Source organism: Syngnathoides biaculeatus, chromosome 7 (genome assembly GCF_019802595.1).
Source record: "Syngnathoides biaculeatus isolate LvHL_M chromosome 7, ASM1980259v1, whole genome shotgun sequence".
Lineage (NCBI taxonomy): Eukaryota > Metazoa > Chordata > Actinopteri > Syngnathiformes > Syngnathidae > Syngnathoides > Syngnathoides biaculeatus.
Genome location: NC_084646.1, coordinates 8,410,011 through 8,434,397, shown reverse-complemented (window position 1 = coordinate 8,434,397; position 24,387 = coordinate 8,410,011). Strand labels below are relative to the sequence as shown.

Here is a 24,387-nt window from a genome sequence, read left to right as displayed (position 1 = left end):
GACCCCCCCGAGGAATCTGGACAGCTGCAGCAGCACCACACTGACAAAACACTCACATGGGCGGGACTTCCCCCCCCCCCCCCATTCTGTCCTCCCAATGACATGTTACACAGACACTTTTTATTTTTTGTTTCTTACATATGGTACCAATTAAGGTTACATAATTTTATAAGTTATAAATGTTTCATAAGAATACATGTGATTAAAGCAAGAATTTCTCAAATTGCAAGATCGCCTCCTCAATCAGGAACGTAATCGCCGTTACACCTCGTTATGTCGAGGGTCACTTTTTGCTTCACCTTTTTGATTTTTGTTTACTCGTTTTTATGTCGCCGATTATCCTCCTCGTCGCCGGATTTTGCGGTGATTATTTTTCCACGCGGAGCAATTTGGGCGAGCCGAGGGGAAGGCGCGCGCGCGGAGATTTTGAGACGATTTCATGCTTTGTGAAAGACGCAAAAGTCAAATGTGAAGATCCTAAAATACAAGCGGCCTACTTTGCATCTTTAGCTAATTTTATGTTCGCCTAGCGCTGCTATTTAAAATGAATGTGATGCTGTATATCATCATCCATCCATTTTCTTTGCCGCTTATCCTCACAAGGGCCGCGGGGAGTGCTGGAGCCTATCCCAGCTGTCAATGGGCAAGCAGTAGGGTTCACCCTGAACTGGTCGCCACCCAATCCCAGGGCACATGGAGACAGACAACAGTCGCACTCACAATCACACCTAGGGGCAATTTAGAGTGTCCAATCAATGTCCCAGCCACTGATGGTGTTGTGGTACACGCGTCTGCCTTTGGTGCGGGCAGCGTGGGATCAATTCCCGCTCAGTGATGGTGTCTTCCTCGCGATCAACCAGCGACCAGTTCAGGGTGTAGTCTGCCTTTCGCCCGAAGCTAGCTGGGATAGGCTCCAGCTTTCCCGCGAGACTTGTGAGGATAAGAGGCTTGGATGAGTCCATCCATCCATTTTCTTCATCGCTTATCCTCACAAGGGTTGCAGGGAGTGCTGGAGCCTATCCCAACTGTCAACGGGCAGGAGGCAGGGTACGCCCTGAACTGGTCGCCAGTCAATCGCAGGGCACACGGAGACAAACAGCCGCGCTCCCAATCACACCTATGGGCAATTTAGAGTGTTGAATTAATGTTGCATGTTTTTGGGATGTGGGAAGAAACCGGAACACCCGGGAAAAAACCCACACAGGCACATGGGGAGAACAGGCAAACTCCACACAGACGGGTCCGGGATTGAACCCGGCACCTCAGAACTGTGAGATCATCATGTTCCACTAAATTACCCTCAATTCCCGGCTAATTCCTAATTAATTTCTCCAGAATTCCCTGATTTGCCTTCCCATGGAAATTTACCAGACATTTTCTGGATTTTTACTGGACATTTTTTTACCCCTTTGCAAGCCCAATACTGATTATTAAAAAAAAGAAAAAAAAAGGTGATTTTTTTTTTTGTGGTCTAAACATCGTTAAAATGCTTCGACCTCCATCCATCCAAATTTTGGATGTTTTGATGATCAACTTCAGAAGTTGGATTTTTTTTTTTCATACTTAAGTGACACAATTAACTTTTCGATGATTTAAATTGACCACAATAAAGTGAATTAAAACAAATGTATGATTGCTATTTACTATTACAATCGAGACAATAATGTCATTATGCTGCCTTTTCCAGATAAAGAATATTTGACCTAAATCATGACAAAGTATAGACATTTTCATACAGTGGACTGTATGTACTACGGTAAATATAAAAAGTCTACACACCCCTGTTATATTCCCAAGTTTGTGTCTGTGCGCACACATGTGCAACCACAATTATCTCTTTGTCTTTATGATCATTAAAAAATAAATCTCAGTCATTATATAGAACAGGGGTGTGTAGACTTGTTATAGCCACTGTAGTCGACAAAAAAAAAAAATTCAGTTCTAAGATTCCACATTTATGATCGTGGGTCGCCCTCGTCACCCACCTGTCCCAATACTTTTGCAGGGAACAAAAAGGTTTTCAGCGTACACCCCCCCCCCCAAAAAAAAAAAAAAAAAACTGCTGTGGTTTTTATGTCGGTTACACTGCAAACTCGTGAAACAAAAGAAAACGCCTTCATTTGAAAGCGAGTCTCAAAAAATGCATTTGGTCCCAACCCCCGGACCCCCACCTTGAATGTGCCCCCTGTCCTCAGACGACTGTTACAGTGAGTCGCCTGCTGCACAGCGGTCACACTTGGCCGCCGGCCGGGTCAATTATTTGCACGGGGGGGCGGAGGGGGGTGAGCGTGACGGCCCCACATGGCGTCAAGCGGTCCCCCCGCCCTCCCCCGCAAACTACATCGCGTTACGTAACAGGAAACCTCTCACGCATCTTCATCACTTGCGGGCCTCCCGACTCTCTTTTGCAACAAAAAGTCATGTTAGTGCAAAGTTATATTTCCTCTCGGGGTGATCATCCATCCATCCATCCATTTTCTTTGCCGCTTATCCTCACGAGGGGCGCGGGGAGTGCTGGAGCCTATCCCAGCTGTCAACAGGCACGAGGCGGGGTGCACCCTGAAGTGGTCGCCAGCCAATCGCAGAGAACAAAGAGACAAACAGCCGCCCTCACAATCACACCTATGGGCAATTTAGAGTGTCCGATTAATGTCGCATGTTTTTGGGGTGTGGGAGGAAACCGGAGTGCCCACCCGGAGAAAAGCCACGCAGGCAGACGGGGAGGGCATGCAAATGCCACACAGGCGGGGCCGGGATCGAACCCGGGGTCTTCAGAACTGTGAGGCCAACGCTTTACAGCTGTGCCACCGTGCCGCCCTCGGGGTGATCAAGTTATTATTTTTTTTGGGTGTGTATTAATGGGGGATATATTATGGAAGAGGTTGACTAATTAAACCTTGAGGCCAGCATCCACATTTAGCCTTTTACGTCGGAAAAGCATCGTTTCGGGACGGGGGTTTTTCCACGAGTCTGTCAATTCATTGGGGGGGGGGGTAATACATACTTGCTTTGTAATATAAAATAACTCGTTTTTAAGTACTTTTTTCTATTGCCATGAAATGTTTTTAGTGATTCAAGATTTGGCTAACAATAAAATCACAGTGCAAATATTTTTTTTTTTAATGTTCTGTAACTATTATTTTTACCATGTATATATTTTCATTACAAATTCAAATTATATATTTTATACAGTAAGATAATATAATGGTAATTATTTTACTGAATATTTAAAATGTTAATATAAATAAAATATAAGTAATAATAATAAATAAAATAATTTCAAAATTATTTGCCTTTATTTTTCCATTTTGTTTACTCTCAAGGGATGGACTGGTACCGGTATCAGTATCGGTGCTCGTACTGAACTTGCACTCATCCATCCATCCATTTTCTTTGTCACATATCCTCACAAGGGTCGTGGGGAGTGCTGGAGCCGATCTGAACAACTGGTCGCCAGCCAATCGGAGGGCACATCGAGACAAACACTCACAATCACACCTAGGAGCAATTTAGAGTATCCCATTGATGTTGCATGTTTTTGGGACGTGGGAAGAAAATGTAGTGCCCACCCGGAGAAGACTCACACAAGCGGGTCTGGGATTGAACCCGGGACCTCAGAAGTGTGAGGCCAACGGTTTACAGCCGATCCACCGTGCCGCCCAACTTGCACTCACATCAGCGAAAAATAACGATACGACACACCGATCGCGCTTTACCAGGCAGATACTGTTTTTCACTTCGAAGTACGTTGTCATGTCATGTTATTACCCAAGCTGCTTATCCACACAAGGGTTGCGGGAAAACTGGAGCCTATCCCAGCTAGCATCGGGCGAAAGGCGGACGACACCCTGAACCGGTCGCCAGTCAGTCGCAGGGCAGATATTGACACCACCACTGAGCCGGAATCGATCCTACGCTTCCCGCGCCAAAGGTAGGCGTGTGTATCACTACACCATCAGTGCGAAGTACGTCATCACGCCGTGTTTTACCTCTGCTGTACATATCGTACACAGGTCACATGACTCCTAACCTAAGTCACGAAATCGATGCCCTGTTTCCTGTTTTCCGGAAAAATGCCGTTTTTCTGGCTTCCCATTGGCTGAAGCGCTTTCACATTTGTGTGGTTTTGACCCCATTTTTTTTTATGCCCCCGCAAATGTGATTTTGATGAAAATTTTGGATATATCGCACTGGATTTTAAAAGGGGAAAAGACGTAACGCACGCCTCGGAGTTTTGCAAGCTTGTCGGCGACCCGACCTGAGGCTGGAAAAGCGGCGACACAGCTGCTATTGTTAGAAAAAACGGTCATGGGACGTAACAAAGCGGATCATTGTGGTGCTTTTCCATATTTACGCCGGTTCTGTGGACGCCGCCGCAGCTGGTGGTGGTGGTGCGCCCACGGCTCCGTCTGGGGGCCCCGCCCCCTTCCCTTGTGCCGTCCGCATGCAAAACAACCCCCGGCCAGACAGCGAAACACAACGCTAATCCCTATCAGAACCTCTGACCCGCTTTTTACGACCCACATTTGAATATTTGCTTCGTGAAATGGTTTCCACGCTTTTGCCCTTCGCCGCTTATCCTCACAAGGGCCGCAGGGAGTGCTGGAGCCTATCCCAGCTGTCAACGGGCAGGAGGCGGGGTACACCCTGGACTGGTCGCCAGCCAATCGCAGGGCACATAGAGACAGACAACAGCCGCACTCACAATCTCACCTAGGGGCAATTTAGAGTGTCCAATTAATGTTGCATGTTTTTGGGGTGTGGGAGGAAACCGGAACGCCCGGAGAAAACCCACGCAGGCACGGGGAGAACATGCAAACGCCACACAGCCGGATCCGGGATTGAACCTCAGAACCGTGAGGCCAACGCTTTACCAGCTGCACCACCGTGCCGATCCCGATATGATTAACTAAATAAAAAAAATTTTAAAAAATGCAAAAATTGATGAAAACAATTTCCTTGGTGGAGGCATTACGTATAAATTACAGACAAATGTCGTCATATTTGGCCACGTCAGACAACAGAAAGGTGTTCAGGAAAATGAAAAAAAAAAAAAGATTCTAACACTGATGAAAATAAAAGCTCTTTGATGGCAGCAAGAAACGCTAATCACCTTTCATTTGCTAAATTATCACAAAGTGATGTCACATTTGGCCATATTGGAGTAAAACAATATGCAGGAATTGGCAAATAACCAACAACACCCCCCCCCCCAAAAAAAAAAAATTGTTGAAGTTGCTAAATCACAAACTTAAGTCATATTTAGCCCCCGTTCCATTCACATGAAGGATCCAGGATCATGTGGGGGGGGGGGGGGCAGAATCTCCTTGGCGGAGGTAATCAGTGTCAATAATAATCCTTGAAGGTGCTGAATTATGGACCCATTTCAAGTTATACAGTATTTGGCCTACTTAGACAAAAAAAAAAAAAAAAATCATATCCAGGGAGTTAAAAACAAACGAAAAAAAATATCTGTAATGCTACTGCTGGTAGTCGCTCCTTGGCTAAGGTAATAAAAGGTCAATAATTTGAAATTGATAAATGAAAAACTTATGTCAAGTCAAACTTGACCCCCTTGAACCACTTGAGCGACCCAGGAAGTTACAAAAAAAGATAAAAATTAAAATAAGAAAATCAAAAACACAGACGCTCCTTGGCAATGTAGATAATACTATTTCATCTGCTGGATAATTGGCTTAAATTTGGCCCCATCGGACAAAAAAAGAAAAGAAAAAAAAAAGGTACCAAGGAAGTCTCAAATGTGATCCTCGATGGGGAAAACCAAGCGCGTGCCTCGACTCAGCGTCTCCTGTTCTTGGGAGTCCAGCTGGCGCTCCAGAACCTCCTCGGACGCGCTGCTGCCTGCGCGGCCTTTGCCGCCGCCGCCGCCCGACAGCCCGTTGGCGGCGACCGCCACGTCGCCGAACGTGAAGGACAGGTCGCTGTCGTCGTGGTCCGGCTCCCTCAGCTGCTCCTGGTACTGAAGTAAAACGACAATGACGAGTTAAATGGAGAATACTACAGCAATGTCTTCTTTTTCAGAAAGTACACAATCAAAAGTTTATCTTTTTTAGTTTTTATGAAACAATAACGTAATTTACGGCCTATAAACCGCGACTTTCAACCCCGCGGTTTATGCGGTGACGCGGCTAATTTGTGCATTTTTTCTAACGGCCGCAAGGGGGGACTCAAGCGGAAAAGCTAAGCGTGAGACCGGTGGAATATATGTGCCGAGGAAGTGACTTTTACCGGTCCGGCCCTGTTAGCGTGTTACTGCCGTGTCTCAGTGATTTCTACCAGTATGTTTTTTTTTTACCGGCCCTGTTAGCAAGGCGCTAGCGTTAGCGCGGCATTAGCATTAATGCGGCACTAGCGTTAGCATGGCGCTAGCCTTAGCGCTGCGGCATTAGCGGTAGCAGGGCGCTGTTAGAATTAAACTCTGTGTACAGTCTTTCCTTGTAAATATCTCGTGTTTCAACGTGGGTTTCAATGTGGGGACTTTTACACAGCTGCGGCGTAAGTACGTACCAAATGGTATTTCCTTTACAAATGTACTCGGTGAGGATTATAACCGGGTGCGCGCTCTGTAGGCCAGGAATTACGGTACTTTGTCGTCTTTCTAGGAAAGTGCGACCAATAATTATTTTTTTTTTCCCCCAGGAAAATTCAACACCAATTGGCCTTCATTTTAGTAAATTGTATCATCAATATATTTTTTTTTTCTGTGAATTGTTTGTTTGTGAATTTTTTTGTAAAAAAAAAAAAAAAAGTAAAAAAGATTTTCTTTTCAGGAAAATGCAACATCAATAATGTCTTGTAAATATCTGACTGAGTTTGAGTTTCTCTTTTTTTCTTTTTTTAGGAACGTGTCACACCAATAGTTTGCCTTCTTTTAAGGGAAGCGCAACACCGATATTTTAGAAAAGCAAGTATAAAAAATAATAATAATAATAAAGTATAATATACTGATGGAAGCGGGTGGAACGTTGGTGCAGCTGGTAAAGCGTTGGCCTCACAATTCTGAGGGTCCCGGGTTCGATCCTGGACCCGCCTGTGTGGAGTTTGCGTGTTCTCCCCGTGCCTGCGTGGGTTTCCTCCGGGTGGGCACTCCGGTTTCCTCCCACATCCCCAAAACACGCAACATTAATTGGACACTAAATTGCCCCTAGGTGTGATTTTGAGTGCGGCTGTTTGTCTCGATGTGCCCTGCGATAGGCTGGCGACCAGTTCAGGGTGTATCCCACCTGCCTCCTGCCCGTTGACAGATAGGATAGGCTCCAGCGCTCCCAGCGACCCTTGTGAGGATAAGCGGCTAAGAAAATGGATGGATACTGATGGAAGCATCATCAGACTAAAAAAAAAATAATAAATAACGCAAACTAACAAACAGCCCCCGACCGAGCGACAATTTGCTTCTATTTCACGCCAAAGTGCATCCGAAGGCCACCGATTTTCATTTGGGCATCTGCGGCGTGACCTTTGACGGCGGGCGATCAATACCGGGCCGCGGGGCCGGAAAACGAGCGGGCGCGGCGCGACGTGACAAAAGGACTTTTACAACAGGAAACAAAGAAAATGGAACAATTCCACCTCTGTGAAGATTGCACAAACGTAGAATCACAAGCGTGGCGGAATCTGTAAGGAGAACGAGCGTCACAAAAATACAAAGCGTAGTGTCGTAGAGTACCCGCCATCATTGAGGTACTGCAGAGATGCAGAAAAAAAAAAGAAAAAGAAATAAAAAGGCTTCTTGACCATCCATTTTCTCCTTTGTACGCATTTGCCGGCAGGAGGCGGGAACGTTCGCACAACGTTCCGATTCTCCCGAGTGAAAAAGCTTCAGTGTTCCCAAGGGGAGACCCCCTGAGGCGTCTCGCCTCAAATGAGCTTTTGTTACGACGCCGACGCCATTGCCACGCATCGAAGTGCGTTTTGACGCGAGCGTCGGCCGCACGCTAGCGTGCGAAACGCTGCTTGGTGGCGTTGGAAAGTCGCGGGTCATCTTTGATGATAATAAACAATCAGAACACGCAAGCAAAATTCCGGTCATGTGCTGTTAGCATGATCATTTAGCCACAATGCTAATGCAAACTGAAGCAAATAGTCAATGTGGGTAAAAGCAAACAATAGCAGGTGATGATTGTGCCCTATAAATTCCGCCTAGCAACAAGTGATCCCTATATTTTATGTCGCAGTCATTACTATGAATCAACATGGATTATTTGTTCTCTCACTCTTGAATGAATGGATTCATGATTTTGTGATGGATTTCGTTGCCTTTTTTGTTGTTTACTGATTTCATTTTTGGCACAAACGGGCATGAAATATCATGAAATATGGTGATTGGTGGACGGTGAAACGTTTGTTCGGAGTAGCTGTCGCCCGACCTGGTAGGCGCGAGGGCTGGTCAGGCAGCTGGCCAGGGGGGCGCAGGGGCCGGGCAGCGTGGAGGCCAGCGGGGGGCCGCTGTGCGTCAGGATGGGCTTCAGGTAGCTGAGTGGCTGTTAAGGACAAGGACTCACCCCCCCCCGAAAAAAAGGTTTGGGGCATTTCTGTTTCTACCGACTTGATCTTTTTCCGGCTAGCCGCGGGGCAGCGCAGGGCACTGCCCCGAGTTGCCGGGCAACCACGATTTCTTTCTGTACTACTTCATCTGTTGTTCTAACTTATTTATTTGGATTTCTTATTTCACAGTCTAAAATATTAAAGAATGTTTTTTTTTTATTATATCCACACAATATACAGCGCACCGAAGTACCAAAATGTATTGTTACATTTAAATTACCTTTAATTAAAGGTATGTTGTCATTTATTAAATATAATATTTCAGCCTTTAATATGAATGTTTATTATGATTTTTTTCTAATTATCCGAAATAAAAATAGCATAGTTAAGTACTGAACTGTATTAGTACATTTAATCTACCTTTCATTTAAATTAAACACTTTCAAGAAAGAAATGTGTCCAGGTATTAAATCCATCCATTCATTTTCTTTGCCGCTTATCCTCGCGAGGGTCGCGAGGAGTGCTGGAGCCTATCCCAGCTGTAAACAGGGAGGAGGCGGGCGGGGTACACCCTGAACTGGTTGCCAGCCAATCGCGGGGCACATGGAGACAAACAGCCGCACTCACAATCACAATTTAGAGTGATAGTTTATTATGATTTTTTTTATATTATCCACACGATATAAAGCTATATATATATATATAATATATATATATATATATATATATATATATATATTCTCATTATATCTTATATATAATATATAAAGATATAAAGAAGTACCAAAGTGTATCATTACATTTAATTCAGGTATGTTCTCATTCATTAAATATAATATTTCAGTCTGAAATATGAACGCTTATTTTGATTTTGTTAATTATCCGAAATATATATATATATATATATATATAGCATACTCAATTACTGAAATGTATCAGTACATTTAATCTAGCTTTCATTTAAATTAAAGGCTGTCCAGAAAGGAATGTGTCCAGTTATTATTGACTTAAATTAAAAATTGTTAAGTGTTTGAGTTAATTGATGTAAATCGAATAACAGAAAATACATTTTCTAAGATGACACGGAACGTGCGTGTTTACAAGAACGGGGTCTGTCCTATGGGCACGTGTGTCGTGGTTTTTATTTTATTTATTATTATTATTTTTTTTTTTTTTTTACACATTTGGAGCAAATTAAAGTGAACGTTTATTTTCCTCCGACGCCACAAAACGGATCTCAACGTTCATCAGTTTGCCGTCTTTTAGTCAAAATCCACACCTGTCAAATCGTGAACAATGACAGCACATCCATAGTATTTCCTGACATATATCTAACTGGTATTCATCCATGATCAACATATGAACGTTATTCCTAATATTTCCCACGCAAAAATAATGTAAAAAAAATAAATAAATAAAGGATACTTGTAATCGAAGGTGTCCCACACCCGGAAGAGCCAAGCGCTCTCTCGTTTGCTTTTGCTCTGCCCTTCAGCCTCGGGGGCGTCCTGCACGACACAAATACAAAAATATGTAAATATCAATAAACATGCATGGCGCTGTGGGCAATTGAACGCCGTTATCGAGGGATTTCATCTTCGTTTGGTACATTTTTTTTTTTTGGTACAAAATATCACTGTCGCGACTTCTTCTTCCACCCTCGACTTGCAAAAGCAGAAGTAAAAGTTGGACAAAACGCACGAGGCCGGCGTCTCGACTGAAGCCCCGCCCGTCTGCATCATGTGACACGGCCGCCATTGCGCAATGTCATTTTAATACGCTTGCGCGATTAATTCTAATTATATTTAGCCATCAAGGGATATTTATTCTTATTTTTTGTAATTAATAAATTGAATTTAAAAATGTATAAGTTACTTACTTCATTACTTAATTAATAACTTCATGTTTATTTAACATTGTAATATTATTACTAATTAAGTTAATTACTCATATATAATTACAGTAAATTTTTTTGTCTAATTTTTTTAAATAAAATAAAACCAAGTTTAAAATGTTAAATGCAACCTCACATAAAATGTAATTACATCATAAAAGAAAATACATTAAAATAGTGAAATAGCTTTGATGTAATTTAATTTTTAAAATAATAAATTCCCTTATTTTTTGTTGTATTTAATTTTAAATAAACAGACAAATTAAATTAAAGGTAACATGATTAGGTGTTGCTATTTTTACACGTATTGTGCTGGTAAAATCAATTTATTAATTTTTTTTTGTGGACAAATGTTGGTTAGAAAGATGATCATAAATTAAAAATAAAAAATAAAAATAATTAATAAAGTTTCGATTCAAATCTATCATTTTATTTAGTAAAGAAAAAAACAACGTTAGCCCAATTCAGTACTTTGGAACTATTTTTATCCTGAATGAATTTTCAAAGCTCCTCCCACTCATACTGAATACGAATATGTAATTTTGATTCCAACTTTTTTCTTTTGTAAAAATAACAACTTTATAGCAATATCCTCCTCACCCCTTGTAGCACGTGGAAGGTGCCCGCAGAAGGCTGCGGGTCGTCATCCGGGTCCACTCCCACCCTGCAACACCGAAAGACGACATCATCGTTATCGTCATATCAGCCTCACGTTTCATTTTGGACTGACTTTCTGTGTAAGCCCTGAATGTGGCGCCCTTCAAAAAAAAAAAAAAAAAAAAAAAAAAAAAAAGCCACAACATCCTGTTTTCATCAACAAACATTCTTGTGGCCGACAAAAACCAAAACGAGACGTTGCAGAGTTTTCATGCAATACTGAAGGTGCTGAAATAAATAAATGTCGCTAAGCCATTACAGCCCCCCACCCAAAAAAAAAAAAAAAAAAAAAAAAATCGTTTTATTGTAATTTGTGCAAGTCTCGGGTGGGGAGTCTCCGTTTAACCGAGTGGTGTTGACCTTTACGGCAATCTGGTTTTAGTTAGCCAATTTTTTTGTAGTTTATTATATTTAGTTGTTTTTTTTTAATTGTTAGATTTAGATTCATCTTAATCCCTGCAATTTTTGTGAAAAGTATGTATTAAATCCGTGCAATTTTGGGGGGCATTGCAGTTGTTTTTTTTCCCCCAACCTTCACAATTTTTGGAAGAATTTATTTTAATTCGAGCTTAACCTGCAAAACCTTTAGGACAGGGGTCTCAAACTCAATTTAAGTTGGGGGCCGCTGGAGGCGGACTCTGGCTGAGGCTGGGCCGCGGCACACATGGATTTATGTGGAATTAAAATTAGAAATGAAAAACAATTCCATCTTCTCAAACATCTTTTGTTTTTTTAAACACAAAATAAGATGACGGCAACGCTTGGAAACGGTGCTCCAACTTTCTCATTGAAAATTGTCTCTCTGCTAGCATCAAGCCCGGTCGATGTCACACGCCCGATAGCCATCTACCCCCACCGTGATTGGTCTGCTCCGCACATAACACTGTAAAAGTGCCATCCGTATAAAACTCAAGGGCTCATATTAAGGCGGGGGCCGCAAAATACCACCTCACGGGCCACAAATGGCCCGCGGGCCGCATCTTTGCGACCTCCGCTTTTGGATCTAATGGTCTCAATTTTCTCATTTTAACCAGTGGACTTTTTTTTTTTTTCTTCAGCAGTTTCATTTTAAACTGTGGCACTTTAAAGAGATTTACAGTAATCGAATTTAAACCTCTACAATTTTTTTGCAAGGAGGGGCCGTGGGGGGGGGGTATTTCAACTTGTGCAATTTTTGTGGGAGTTTTGGTGGTCTTAGTTGAACTGCTCAATTTTTTGGGATTGATGTATTCTTCATTTAACCTGCACCTTTTTTTTGTTATATGAATAATCTCATTTGGGACACTATCTTATTTAATCTTTGCATATTTGGAGCAGGGCGACACGATGGATCAGCTGGTAAAGCGATGGCCTGAGAGTTATGAGGACCCGTGTTCGATCCCAGCCCCGCCTGTGTGGAGTACGGATGTTCCTCCCGTGCCTGCGTGGGTTTTCTCCAGGCACTCTGGTTTCCTCCCACATCCCAAAAACCCGCAACATTAATCGGACACTCTAAATTGCCCCAAGGTGTGATCGTGAGTGCGGCCTTTTGTCTCTTTGTGCCCTGCGATTGGCTGGCGACCAGTTCAGGGTGTACCCCACCCGCCTCCTGCCCGTTGACAGCTGCGATAGGCTCCAGCACTCCCCGTGACCCTCGTGAGGATAAGCGGCAAAGAAAGTGGATGGATGGATATTTGGAACAGGGGTTTTGATTTTAGTCTTATTTTAACCAGTGGAAATAATTTGAGGTGATTTACCACACTAGCATTAAATAAAGCATATTTTAAAAAAAAAAACATTCCCATATGTCAAACACGCACGGGTAGGACTAATTCCCGGCTCTGGTGTCTCTTACGCCGACAACGTTGGGGAGATTAAAAGTGGATTTTCAAAAGCGGCACTTTTTGAGTTCGCGTAAGCCGGGGAACACTCGAGTCTAATCTTCTCTCCGGACGCCAGCCGAGGCAGACGAGCGAAGTCTTGCGTGAACTTCTGCAAACAATGAACAGTGGGAAACTTTTGGATTTCCGTTTCCATGACGACCGCACCAAAATAAACAAATAAATAAATGCCACTTTGGGAAGAAGGAGCTCTTTGTGATAACATTTCTCCTGCAAATGGGGAACCAAAATTAAAGATGTCCATAAATAATCCAAATTGAGTTTAGTTTAAGCAATCAACGCGACATTTAACGGACTTGAACAAGTGGACAAGTCTCAAGTGGACTTTCGTGTCTACCAAAATGACAAACTTGAAACTGGCTACAGGGGGTGACATGTATCCATCCGTCCAATTTCTTAGCCGCTTATCCTCAAAAGTGTCGCGGAGAGTGCTGGAGCCTATCCCAGCTGTCAACGGGCAGGAGGCGGGTGGGGTACACCCTGAACTGGTTGCCAGCCAATCGCAGGGCACCCACAAATATCCCATTACAATAAAGCCATCCATCCATTTTCTTAGCCGCTTATCCTCACAAGGGTCGCAGGGAGTGCTGGACCCTATCCCAGCTGTTATCGGGCAGGAGGCGGGGTACACCCTGAACTGGTCGCCGGCCAATAGCAGGGCACATCGAGACAAACAGTTGCACTCCCAATCACACCTAGGGGCAATTTAGAGTGTCTGATTAATGTTTTTGGGAGGTGGAAGGAAACCGGAGTGCCCACCCGGAGAAAACCCACGCAGGCACGGGAGAACGCCCAAACTCCACAGAGGCGGGGCCGGGATCGAACACGGGTCCTCAGAAATGTGAGGCCAACACTTTACCAACTGATCCACTGTGCCGCCTCCTGATACATATATATTTTTTATTATTTTAAATATGGTGCAGACATTCGGTCAAGCTCTAAAATGAAGTTTGAGCTACTCGTCCAAGCTGGTCCGACGTGAGGGACCAGACAAAGCATGGCCAAAAGACCCCCATGATGGTGTACAGAAATGGATTCAGGTTTCCCGCAGCCAGGCCGTCCGGTGGCCGGGCCGGGCCGGGCCGAGCCGAGCCGGGCCGGGCACAGCCCAAAAGGGTATCACGGGTATTTGGGTGGGGTGCACCGTGAGCTGGGTGACGAGCGAAGGCGGGTCCCTTGGCGATCCGATCCCCCTGCTACAGGAGCTGGTTCTAGGGACGTCTCTGGCAGGGAAGGAGCCAGAGCAGGTAGGGGAGGTCGAGAAGTTCTGTCTAGATCTAATCGGGTTTACCTCCGCAGACAGCGTGGCGTCCGGTACTGTGACCTTAAGGTGGTCGGTGCCTGTCGGGGCGGCGACCCACGAACATCGTAGACGAACGGAGTCATATCGGGCCTTTTTGGCCCGTGGGACTCCCGGGGCACCTGACCCAGGGGACGACCCGGGACACGCTGGAGAGCCCAAGTCTCTCGGCTGGGCCCGGGAAGGCCTCGAGACCCCCACCCCGGAAGAGCTGGATGAACTGACTGTGCGTCTCTGCTAAAGCGACCCGACATCGGATAAGCGGTAGACGATGGATGGATGGATGGATGGATGGATGGATGGATGCCAACCAAACTGCAAGTTGATACTTGGAATTCAGGAGCAGATTTTTTTTTTTTTTTTTTGGGGGGGGGGGGTTAGCGCTTTTGTAATCATAGTAAAACGGCGTTTTAAGCGCTTCACACCAAAATGGCAGACTTTGTTCATCATCTCAGGCTCGACCTGTTGAGACATTTTTCTGAGTCTGCTCGTGATCGACGCATCGCTAAGTGACACTGGCTTGGGGGGCTGAATTTGACTGTAGCGGCGGGTAGGGAGGGGGTCGGACAACAATATGCTCTTCAAGTGGCGAAAGGTCGGAGAAGGTGCAGAAAAACAACAACAGCAAAACGGGCCTGTCATGAGATGAAGACAACAGCGGGGGGGCCCAGAGGGGGGTCTGGGGGGCGGGGGGGGGGGATAAGACCTGCACATGGTTATGTAAGTGGGTGTTCCGCTGACTTCCGCAATCTTGAAAACTCCCCCCCCCCCCCCCCTCAGTGTAAGCGTCCGCGATTGCTCATCACGTCCTATTTTGCCCGAGGCCCAAAAAGACGGAAGCAGCGTCGAAACTGCATCTTCCTTTTTTTTTTTTTTCCCTACATCGTCTGCACGCAAACCGTCATGATTGAAGCAACGCCAGGACAAATGAAAGCAATCGCACATTTTCAGTTATTAATTCAACGACGTTTATTATTGCAGTCGGAGTGCTCAAGAAAAAGAAGCGTACGAAAACATGACGTCAACAATCGGGGGCGCAAATATGAAATTATGCGCTATAGTACAAGCGTACCTGCTACTAACAGGAAATAAATGAAGCATCCATATTTAATTTTAGGATCAAATTCATTTTCTAATATTAATAATAAGACCAGTAATTTCGGATTATTTATGAACTAAGGAGCTTCAAAATTATTTATTAATTCTGAATAATTCCATTGAAAAAAATATTTTGTTGTGATTACTAAATTAGCTATTCAATTCGAATAATAATTCAAGTAGAAAAATAGACGTTTAATTTTACAACAAAAAAACATTGTCATGATAATATGACTATAATTGCATTTAAAAAACATGATTTAATTACTAAATTACTGAAATTGTTACACATTTAAAAACAATTTTAATGATATATATATATATTTATTTCATTTTACAATAAAAATACAATTCATCAGTTCAATAAAACTTTTATATTCAAAATATTGTGTTGGATTTAAAATAAATATTCGCAGAAAAATTGTTTGTCTCAACAAAAACACGTTTTACACCATTTTTTCTTCAAAACAAATGATTTTGTACATTTTCATATTTAAAAATAATAACTGCATCCAATTTTCCAAATCCTTTTGTATCAGTAATAATCTTATGTAACCGCATTATCTTGCAATCATCAGTATTTTGCTTCTTTTGAATTGATGATGAATAATTAAAGTTGTTATTGTTGTTGTATTTTTCTTTTGAGGTGGATTCAACGGCGAACGTCCCCACCCGAGGCGCAGCCACCGAACGCACCCGACACCCCCCGCACACAAGCGGCCATTTTCCCCCTCCCAAAGCGCGCACCAGCAAAATGTCGCCATCTTGTCGCCCCACCACCGCTCCCCCCGTACTTCATTTTCGCCGATACGCCACCTGCTGTATTTCCACTTCCCGTGTTTACAACGCGCCGCCGTTCCCGCTCTGTGGAAGAACTCGGGGTCAGTGTTACCGTAAACTTCTTTCAGTGCCCCCGTCAGAATCGAAAAATTGAACACACAAAAAAAAAAAATCCCTTAAAATGCATTTTCTTCATTTGGGATGCATTGCGAGTTTTTCCAAGATCCAAGTTGTGTTAGCCCTCCGCTAACGGAATGCTATCATACAATGGGAAATTGCATACCCAAACAAGCTAACAATTAGCATCAATGCGACGGCATTGTTACCCTCTAAACAACAGATATTTGAACACAAACACTGCTGCAACACATGTAAACAGACCATCCAACAATACAGACATATGTTCTTTATCCTCTGCAAAGAATAACTCTTGCGGAATGCGCGTGCAACTTCTACGTTGACCAAATAAGGTCAAATCACTTCCTTCCGGCACAGGTTAAAGGAGACGCTTGTTTTGTTTTGTTTTTTTTAAATCCATTGCGACTTTAAATGTCGTTTTTTTACATAATATATCATCAACAACTACCAAGGATAACAACAGCAAAAAGCAAAATATTCTAGTGCTATTTAAAAACACTGCAAAAATATTTTTTAGGGTTTTTTTGTGGGGGGGTCTGAAAGGATTTAAGGGCATCTTCATTCATTTAAATCATAAATCATGATTTGAGCTCCAAGTGCTTTTGAGTGTTATGTGGATTACTGAAGTTAAAACTTTCCACTTGTAGGTAATTTATTTATAAATATATATATATATATAAATATATATATATATATATATATATATATATATATACACACACACACACACATATCAAGCCAAAAAATAAACAGTTTTGCGCAAGAGCACATAAAAGGCGATTCAGGAGCAGCATGAACCCCCCGTTGCCATGGCGACAGGTTCGAGTAGGGGGAAATTTTTGGCAGAGCGGGCACGGCAACACAATGCTTCCTCCTCGCACCCAGGCCGCATTACTCATATTAAACACAGCCTCTCTTTTGCACACGCCCGCCTAATCCGCTTTAGAAGTGCCCCCCCCCCCCATGCGTGCGCGTCAGCGTGCAGTAGTAAAGTCGTACTAATAAGCGGCTCGAAGCAAGCGTTTCTCAGCGAGCTCAGCGATTTCAAAAGTGTCCACGCGGGCTCCCTTCGAGCGGTTACGCATTACAATCACTTCTTCTATACAGTTCAGTGGTATTTAAATTAAAGACTGTGTTTTTACGCGATTGTTTATTTACCATCTATCATGTGCAATACATTTAAATTATTATTATTTTTAAATTTTCCTATATTTATTTGCTGTGTAAATATTAAAACTATGCATGATATTACAGGGGTTTAAAATGATAATTAAATGTACTTTCAGGGATAAAAACCCATGTCTCTATTTTTCATGGACAGTTTGGCCGACTACGTTACTGTATTTTAATATTTGCCATTACCGTGGCACTAAGAGTTTTTTTAAAAAGATTATACTTGGTGCAAATAGTTTAAAAATATATATTTAGTAGCTTGGGACTGAAGTAGAATGGGGTGGAGGGATTAAATATGCAGGAATTCGGGAAGGGGGCGACAAACGCATACAAATGGAAATTCGGCATCCTGGGCCTCGTTTTTTCGACAACCAATCAGCAGAAAGGCGGCGACGTTAAGTCTGGCGCCATTGGACGAATCAAATCTGAAACGCGTGACTTGGTGGAAATGCACACGAAGGTTGCGCAAGTGACAGAAATGACGGACATTCACATTTTCACTTCTTTTAGATTGCAATCATCTAATCAAGAATAAAGTAAAAGCAAATATCCCAACATTTCATCTGCGGAAAATTGCACCTTTGATAAATTCTGTGTGGCGTCCATGGCAGATAAAACCGCATCGCGACGCGTCACCTGATTTGCAGCCAGGACAACATGGGCGTGGTCCCGCCTCCGAAGACCCAGACGGTGAAGAAGACGATGAGCAGCGTGGTGGTGAAGATCATCTGGCGGGCGTACGTGGCCGTGTCGCGGATGGCCAGGGCGAACGCCATCGCCCCCCGCAGTCCTGCAAAAAGACGGTCAAAGGAATATGTTTCGGGAAGAAAACTCGCAAAATCTGAATCCGCTCTAGCGTCGCCGGATCCACTGCGAAATTTGAAGATCTCGATCAGTGGTGTTCAACTAAATTTTTGTCACGGGGGACGTTGTCGTTACGGTTTCCCTCAGAGGGTCGTTGTGACTGTGAAACCCTGAAAAGCTGCAATCGCCTCATCATAGCTACACACGGAAAACTAGTTTTGGAATAAGAAACAACCATTGTTCATGTTTGGTAGCACAAAAATGCTTACAATAGCTCGACGTTATCATTTATGAAACGAGACAATTTGAAATTTTGGCACAGATTTCCATAAGAATCACGGAAGCTGGCACGCACACAAAAGTCATATTCTGGGCCGGATCTGGCCCCTGGGCCTCGAGTTTGACACATTTGATCTACCGGAATCTTCCCCCCCCCCCCCCACACACACACACACACTTTCAACCCTGCGGTTTATGCGGTGATGCGGATAATTTGTGCATTTTTTCTAAACGGCCGCAAGGGGGCACTGGAGCGGAAAAGGTAAAGAGTGAGACCGGTGGAATATATGTGCCGAGGAAGTGACTTTTACCGGCCAGCTAGCGTGTTGCTGCTGTGTTATTGGCGTGTCTCAGTGATATTTATTGGTAAGTTTTATTTTAACCGGCGCTGTGGGGCTAACGTTAGCGCTAGCTTTAGTGGTAACCCTAGCGTTAAGCTCTTTCTTTGTAAATGTCGTGATTTAGTGTAGGATCTTGCGGCTTTTACACAGCTGCGCTCGTATGTACGTACCAAATGGTATTTCCTTTACAAATGTACTCGGTGAGGCTTGTAACCAGGTGTGCTCTGTAGGCCGGGAATTACGGTAGATCAATCGGCAGTAAAAAGGTGTTTTTCTCCCACCGTGTCACAATGTGAGGAAATACCGACGAAATAATTACGAATCTTGGAAAGCCTCACTAAGACTTTTCATTTTGATATGCGGATCAATGCGGTAGGTAACAAATTTGACAGGGGGAGTAAACATTTTATTACACGAGGGACCAAAAAAATGTAGACAAATCTGGTAAGCCCTCATAAAGATCTTTAATTTAAGGTCTGGCTCCATGTGTTTTGTGCCAATTTGATGCAAGTAAAATTCGACTTGGGGCTGTCGATTTTTTGACTATGAAGTGATAATATAAGGGCATTATGATAAAATAATGACAGCACTGAAAAGGTCTCATCAAGACCGTTAATTAGACACGCGACTCGATAAGGTTTGCGGCGCACTAGATTTTCTCGTATTTTGCTACGAAGAGTCGGAGATGGAGAAGCGTACCGGCAAACATCATCATGTGCTGGAAGTTCCCTTTGATCTTGTGTCTGCGACCCAGGTTGAGCAGGAAGGACAGCGGGTAGATGTTAAACGCTCGTCCCAGGAAGATTGCGACCTAGTGAACGGGTTAAGGACATTTTTTTTTAATGCAGGAAAAATAATAATAATAATTTGCGGCAGTAGCTGTTGAGGATACAAAAGCACCCGCGATGAAGATGGGGCTGAAGATGTGATTCTGGAAGGTGAACAGAGCCAAGCCCATGTAGGAGAAGATGAAGTTCTCGGCCAGGAAGTGAAGCGACTCGAAGAGCTGTGGGAGGGAATACAAAAAATAAAATTAAAAAAAAAAAAAAATCACCATGTAGCCATTTTTTTCGGTACACGTGCATTATTATTATTATTTCCCCACAAATAATGCATGAATTTCAGTTCAGATATTTGGCGAGGCGGCACGGTGAATCAGCTGGTAAAGCGTTGGCCTCACAGTTCTGAGGACCCGGGTTCGATCCCGGTCCCGCCTGTGTGGGTTTCCTCCGGGTGGGCACTCCGGTTTCCTCCCGCTTCCCAAAAAACATGCAACATTTCATCGGACACCCTAAATTGCCCCTAGGTGTGATCTTGAGTGCGGGTGTTTGTCTCGATGTGCTCTGGGATTGGCTGGCGACCAGTTCAGGGTGTACCCCACCCGCCTCCTGCCTGTTGACAGCTGGGATAGGCTCCAGCATTACCCACGACCATTGTGAGGATAAGCAACCAGATATTTGACGATATTTTATTTGGTTTGTGGCACGGTGGCTCAGCTTGTGAAAGTGTTTGGCTTCACAGTTCTGAGGACCCGGGTTTGACCCCAGCCCCACCTGTGTGGAGTTTGCATGTTCTCCCCGTGCGTGCGTGGGTTTTCTCCGGGGACTCAGATTCCCCCCCCCCACATCCCAAAAAACATGCAACATTTAATTGGACACCCTAAATTGTTTTTTGTCTCAATGTGCCCTGCGATTGGCTGGCGACCAATTCAGGGTGTACCCCGCCTCCTGCCTGTTGACAGCTAGGTTAGGCTTCAGCATTCCCCGCGACCCTCGTGAGGATAAGCGGTGAAGAAAATAGATGGATGGATATTTGGTATGTGGCGTGATTGTGGATTGTTTCATTTGGTGACCATTCCACTTTGGACTTTCAGGTGGAGGTCGCCTCTCCCCGGCTTACCCACCTAACGTCGCGACCTCCGGGATATTATTTTATGACATTTCTATTGTAGCCCTCTCGGGCGAATATTATTAACATGCTGCGTATGTAATCTGCGGACTATGACTTAATAGGCTGAACAGCCGCCGCGTCGGTCCTGTCAGACGATTGGCGGCGATTAAGGTCACAGCAGGCAAATCGTTGGGCCATCTGGCACCGGGGTACTGTCGGACCGGACTCTGTGTTTGTGTGTGTGTGGATCTGGGTCGTCCATCTTCAACAAAAATCGACAAACAAACAAAAACAAACGTGCTTACCTGCTTGGTGCGCTTGGTGGACTCCACGGAAAGGTTGTTGTAGGTGTAGTGCGCCTGCGTTATGCCGCAGAAAAGCACCGACACGACACCTGCGGGACACAACGCGGTGTTATTCGGTCACGGCGCCGTCACGCCAAAATAATCGCACATCTCGGAAGGCCTCGTTGGGAGCGTTCGCTCGAGCCGTGACGGGTCCAATCGGACCTGCGGCTGCGTGTCGAACAGAATGACTTCACTGTGCGCGGGAATATGAACGACAATCTGGCAAATCTGTAAATCTCGCACGGATAATAAGTTTCATTGGAGGTGCGACGCCGGGTGGTTTGCGGCTTATTGATTTATGAGCCTGCTACGAGTCAAATGGGACTTGGGGCTGCGTGTATTTTGGTCATAATCATGTACAAATATGAGGGCATAATGAACAACTAAGTGCTCCGCTGACACCAATAATTGAAGGTAGGACTCTGTGTGATTTGTGTCAAATTGATTTACGACCTTAGCCTATCCATCCATCCATCCATTTTCTTAGCCGCTTATCCTCACAAGGGTCACGAGGAGTGCTGGAGCCTATCCCAGCTGTCAACGGGCAGGAGGCGGGCGGGGCACACCCTGTATTGTTTGCCGGCCAATCGCAGGGCACATCTGGACAAACAGCCACACTAGCAATCACACCTATGTGCAATTTAGAGTGCCCAATTAATGTTGCATGTTTTGGGGATGTGGGAGGAAAGCCGAGGTACACCCTAAACTGGTCCCCATCCAATCGCAGGGCACATGGAGACAAACAGTCGCAGTCACAATCACACCTAGGGGCACTTTAGCGCGTCCAATTAATGATTAACGATTTATGACCACTGTTAGTAATGAAGGGGCAGCTGGAAAACGTTGGCCTCACAGTTCTGAGGTCCCGGCCCCGCCTGTGTGGAGTTTGCACGTTCTCCCCGCGCCTGCGTGGGTTTCCTCCCACATCCCAAAAACATGCAACATTAATTGGACACTCTAAATTGCCCCCAGGTGTGATTGTGAGTGCGGCTGTTTGTGAGCCGTTTGTCTCAACGTGCCCAGCGATTGGCTGGCGACCTGTCCCGAGGTGTACCCCACCCGCCTGATGCCCGTTGACAGCTGGGATAGGCACTCCCAACCGCCCTTGTGAGGATAAGCAGCAAAGAAAATGGATGGATGGCAGGATGGATGCTTTGCCAGAGGCATTTTCAGGCACCCATCTGTGCTCGGGCAGTCGAGTTTTTGCAACACTTTCTTATATCGGGGCGGCCATATTTGTAGTCCCTGTGCATTTGGTAGACCCTCAGAACAACAGAACAAGTCTACATTCTGTATGTTCTGTCATATCTGCGAATTGAATGCGTGCCTTGAAGGGGCGGGGCCCAGCGCGCGTCGCGTGACCGGCGAGCTCACCCGTGAATCCGCAGGCCTCGGCCAGCAGGAAGGTGCTCCAGGACATGAGGAAGAAGAGGGCCGTCTCCAGTAGGGGGAAGCAGTGCAGCTTGGTCAGCTTGGTCACGTGCCGGCCGGGATTCCAGTTAAGGCGCCGATCACCACGGCAACATTTACAAATCGCTCACAACTGGAAAAGGACGCCTTACCACGATTTTTCTTTTTTAACCCAGGCTTCATTGTTTTTGTTATTATTGCACGAACGTCGGCTGATTTCTGTGCTAAAGAAACCAGTTGAAGTGAGTTGAGGAGCTTCATTGGGACAAATTGAATATGATGGCACCATCTTGTGGCATCGATAGGCAAATAAACGCATTTTTAGTGTAAACCTTTATTCCTTCTGGATTTTTTTTTTCCACTCGCCACATTGGCTTGTTTCCTAGCTCCCAGCTACTCAGGCACATTAACAAAGTATTTGTACTACCAAAACATTTATACTTCGCACGGAAAGCAGAAATAATAAGAATAAGCCTACGTGAACATCTGAGCTTTATTTTAGGTTAATCAAAAGCGTTTTAAAAGGTGACTCCCATCAGGTGATTCCGAGCGCAGCTACGTCCCCTCATCAGAGGGTGTGTACACTTGTGCAACCACATTCTTTCCATTCGTATTTACTTCCCTTCTCGAAAACGTTTTAAAATCCATTCACAGTCAGAGGTAACATTAATGGCGATAAATGCGTGTTTCAGTTGGCATTTGAACAGGGGTGTGTCGACTTTTTCTATCCACCGTTTCAATGACGCATTCAAGGTCAGGATATGAGAGCGGTGACCACGCCGGTGGCGGCGCCCATCGTGAAGGAACCGCTGAAGATTCCCAGGAAAACCCCGACGGACTTGAAGAAGGCCGAGGCGTCGAACGTGTGCGTGTTGGCGCCTCGCGGCTGGTAGGCCACGATGGACCTGACGGTCACGTTAAAATTTAAAAATTAAAAAAAAAAAAAAAAAACAAGCAGACATGCTCATTTATTTGTAGATATGTTTTTTGGTATGAATTTATTATTGTTATTACTTTGCTAAAATGTGCTGTCATGTCGCTTTGGTTCAAAGTGCAGCATAAGACAGCACGAGGGCTGTTACGCGCTATTGCCAGTGGAGGGAGCCAGAGTACTGCATATTGCTTAAAGTTCGAATTCTTTTCTTTTAAATCTTTTTTTTCTGCGTTGTATTTTTAATTAAGAATTTTTGTTACGTTTTTTTTTTTACCCATAAATGAACATTTCATTTATTGTTTTAAATTACTGTCCAAGATTTTATTTTTAAATTAGCTCTGTAGATATATACATTTAAGGAAAGATATTTTTTAAATTGTTTTTAGGGGGTTTGTTTTTATTCTTTAAGATTTGTTTTTTAATTTGTATTCCTGTAAAGGTTCATTTTCATTATTCTTATTTTTTTTAAATGTCCTACATTTTTTTCAAGTAGAAATTACATTTAATTTTTCTTTTTTACAATACCAAAGATAGATATATTAATGTATATATATTTGTATTGTTTGGATATGTTCGGGGGGGTTATGTACTTTAAAATTACATTTTTAATATTTGTTTTATTTGACATTATTTTGGGAATATAATTGTTATTCAAACTATGCTGTATATATCATTTGTATTTAAGGAGGATTTTTTTTCAGTCAGATTTCTATAGATAGATTTTGTTTACAGTTTGTGAACTAAGAAAAAATACAAGGTTTTAATAGGTAGAAAGTACAGATGTGTTTTGAAGTCATTTCTAAAATTAATAATCAAGTACTAACACGTAAAACATCTACTTGACTACAGTACTGAAGTATTGGTGCTTCAATATTTCAAAATTGTAAAATGTGTCAAAGGTGACTTGTCAACGTTAAGACAAAAGACATTCTCAAAATAGTGGTGCGCTGTCGCCCT

At 43.9% G+C, this 24,387-nt stretch overlaps 1 protein-coding gene across 1 annotated transcript in view; it reads right to left on the bottom strand.

Annotated features, from left to right (window-relative positions):
- Positions 1-3,274: 3,274 nt before the first annotated feature.
- slc9a7 (solute carrier family 9 member 7) overlaps positions 3,275-24,387 on the bottom strand; it is a 29,941-nt gene continuing 8,828 nt past the window's right edge. The window contains exons 7-16 of the mRNA XM_061824357.1: positions 23,260-23,401; positions 22,461-22,566; positions 21,045-21,133; positions 19,742-19,855; positions 19,549-19,660; positions 18,062-18,215; positions 11,000-11,063; positions 9,931-10,013; positions 8,388-8,493; positions 3,275-5,980 (exon numbers count right to left, since the gene is read on the bottom strand). Of these exons, the coding sequence (XP_061680341.1) occupies positions 5,756-5,980; positions 8,388-8,493; positions 9,931-10,013; positions 11,000-11,063; positions 18,062-18,215; positions 19,549-19,660; positions 19,742-19,855; positions 21,045-21,133; positions 22,461-22,566; positions 23,260-23,401 (1,195 nt within the window). The 3' untranslated portion in view covers positions 3,275-5,755. The remainder of the gene's footprint in view (positions 5,981-8,387; positions 8,494-9,930; positions 10,014-10,999; positions 11,064-18,061; positions 18,216-19,548; positions 19,661-19,741; positions 19,856-21,044; positions 21,134-22,460; positions 22,567-23,259; positions 23,402-24,387) is intronic.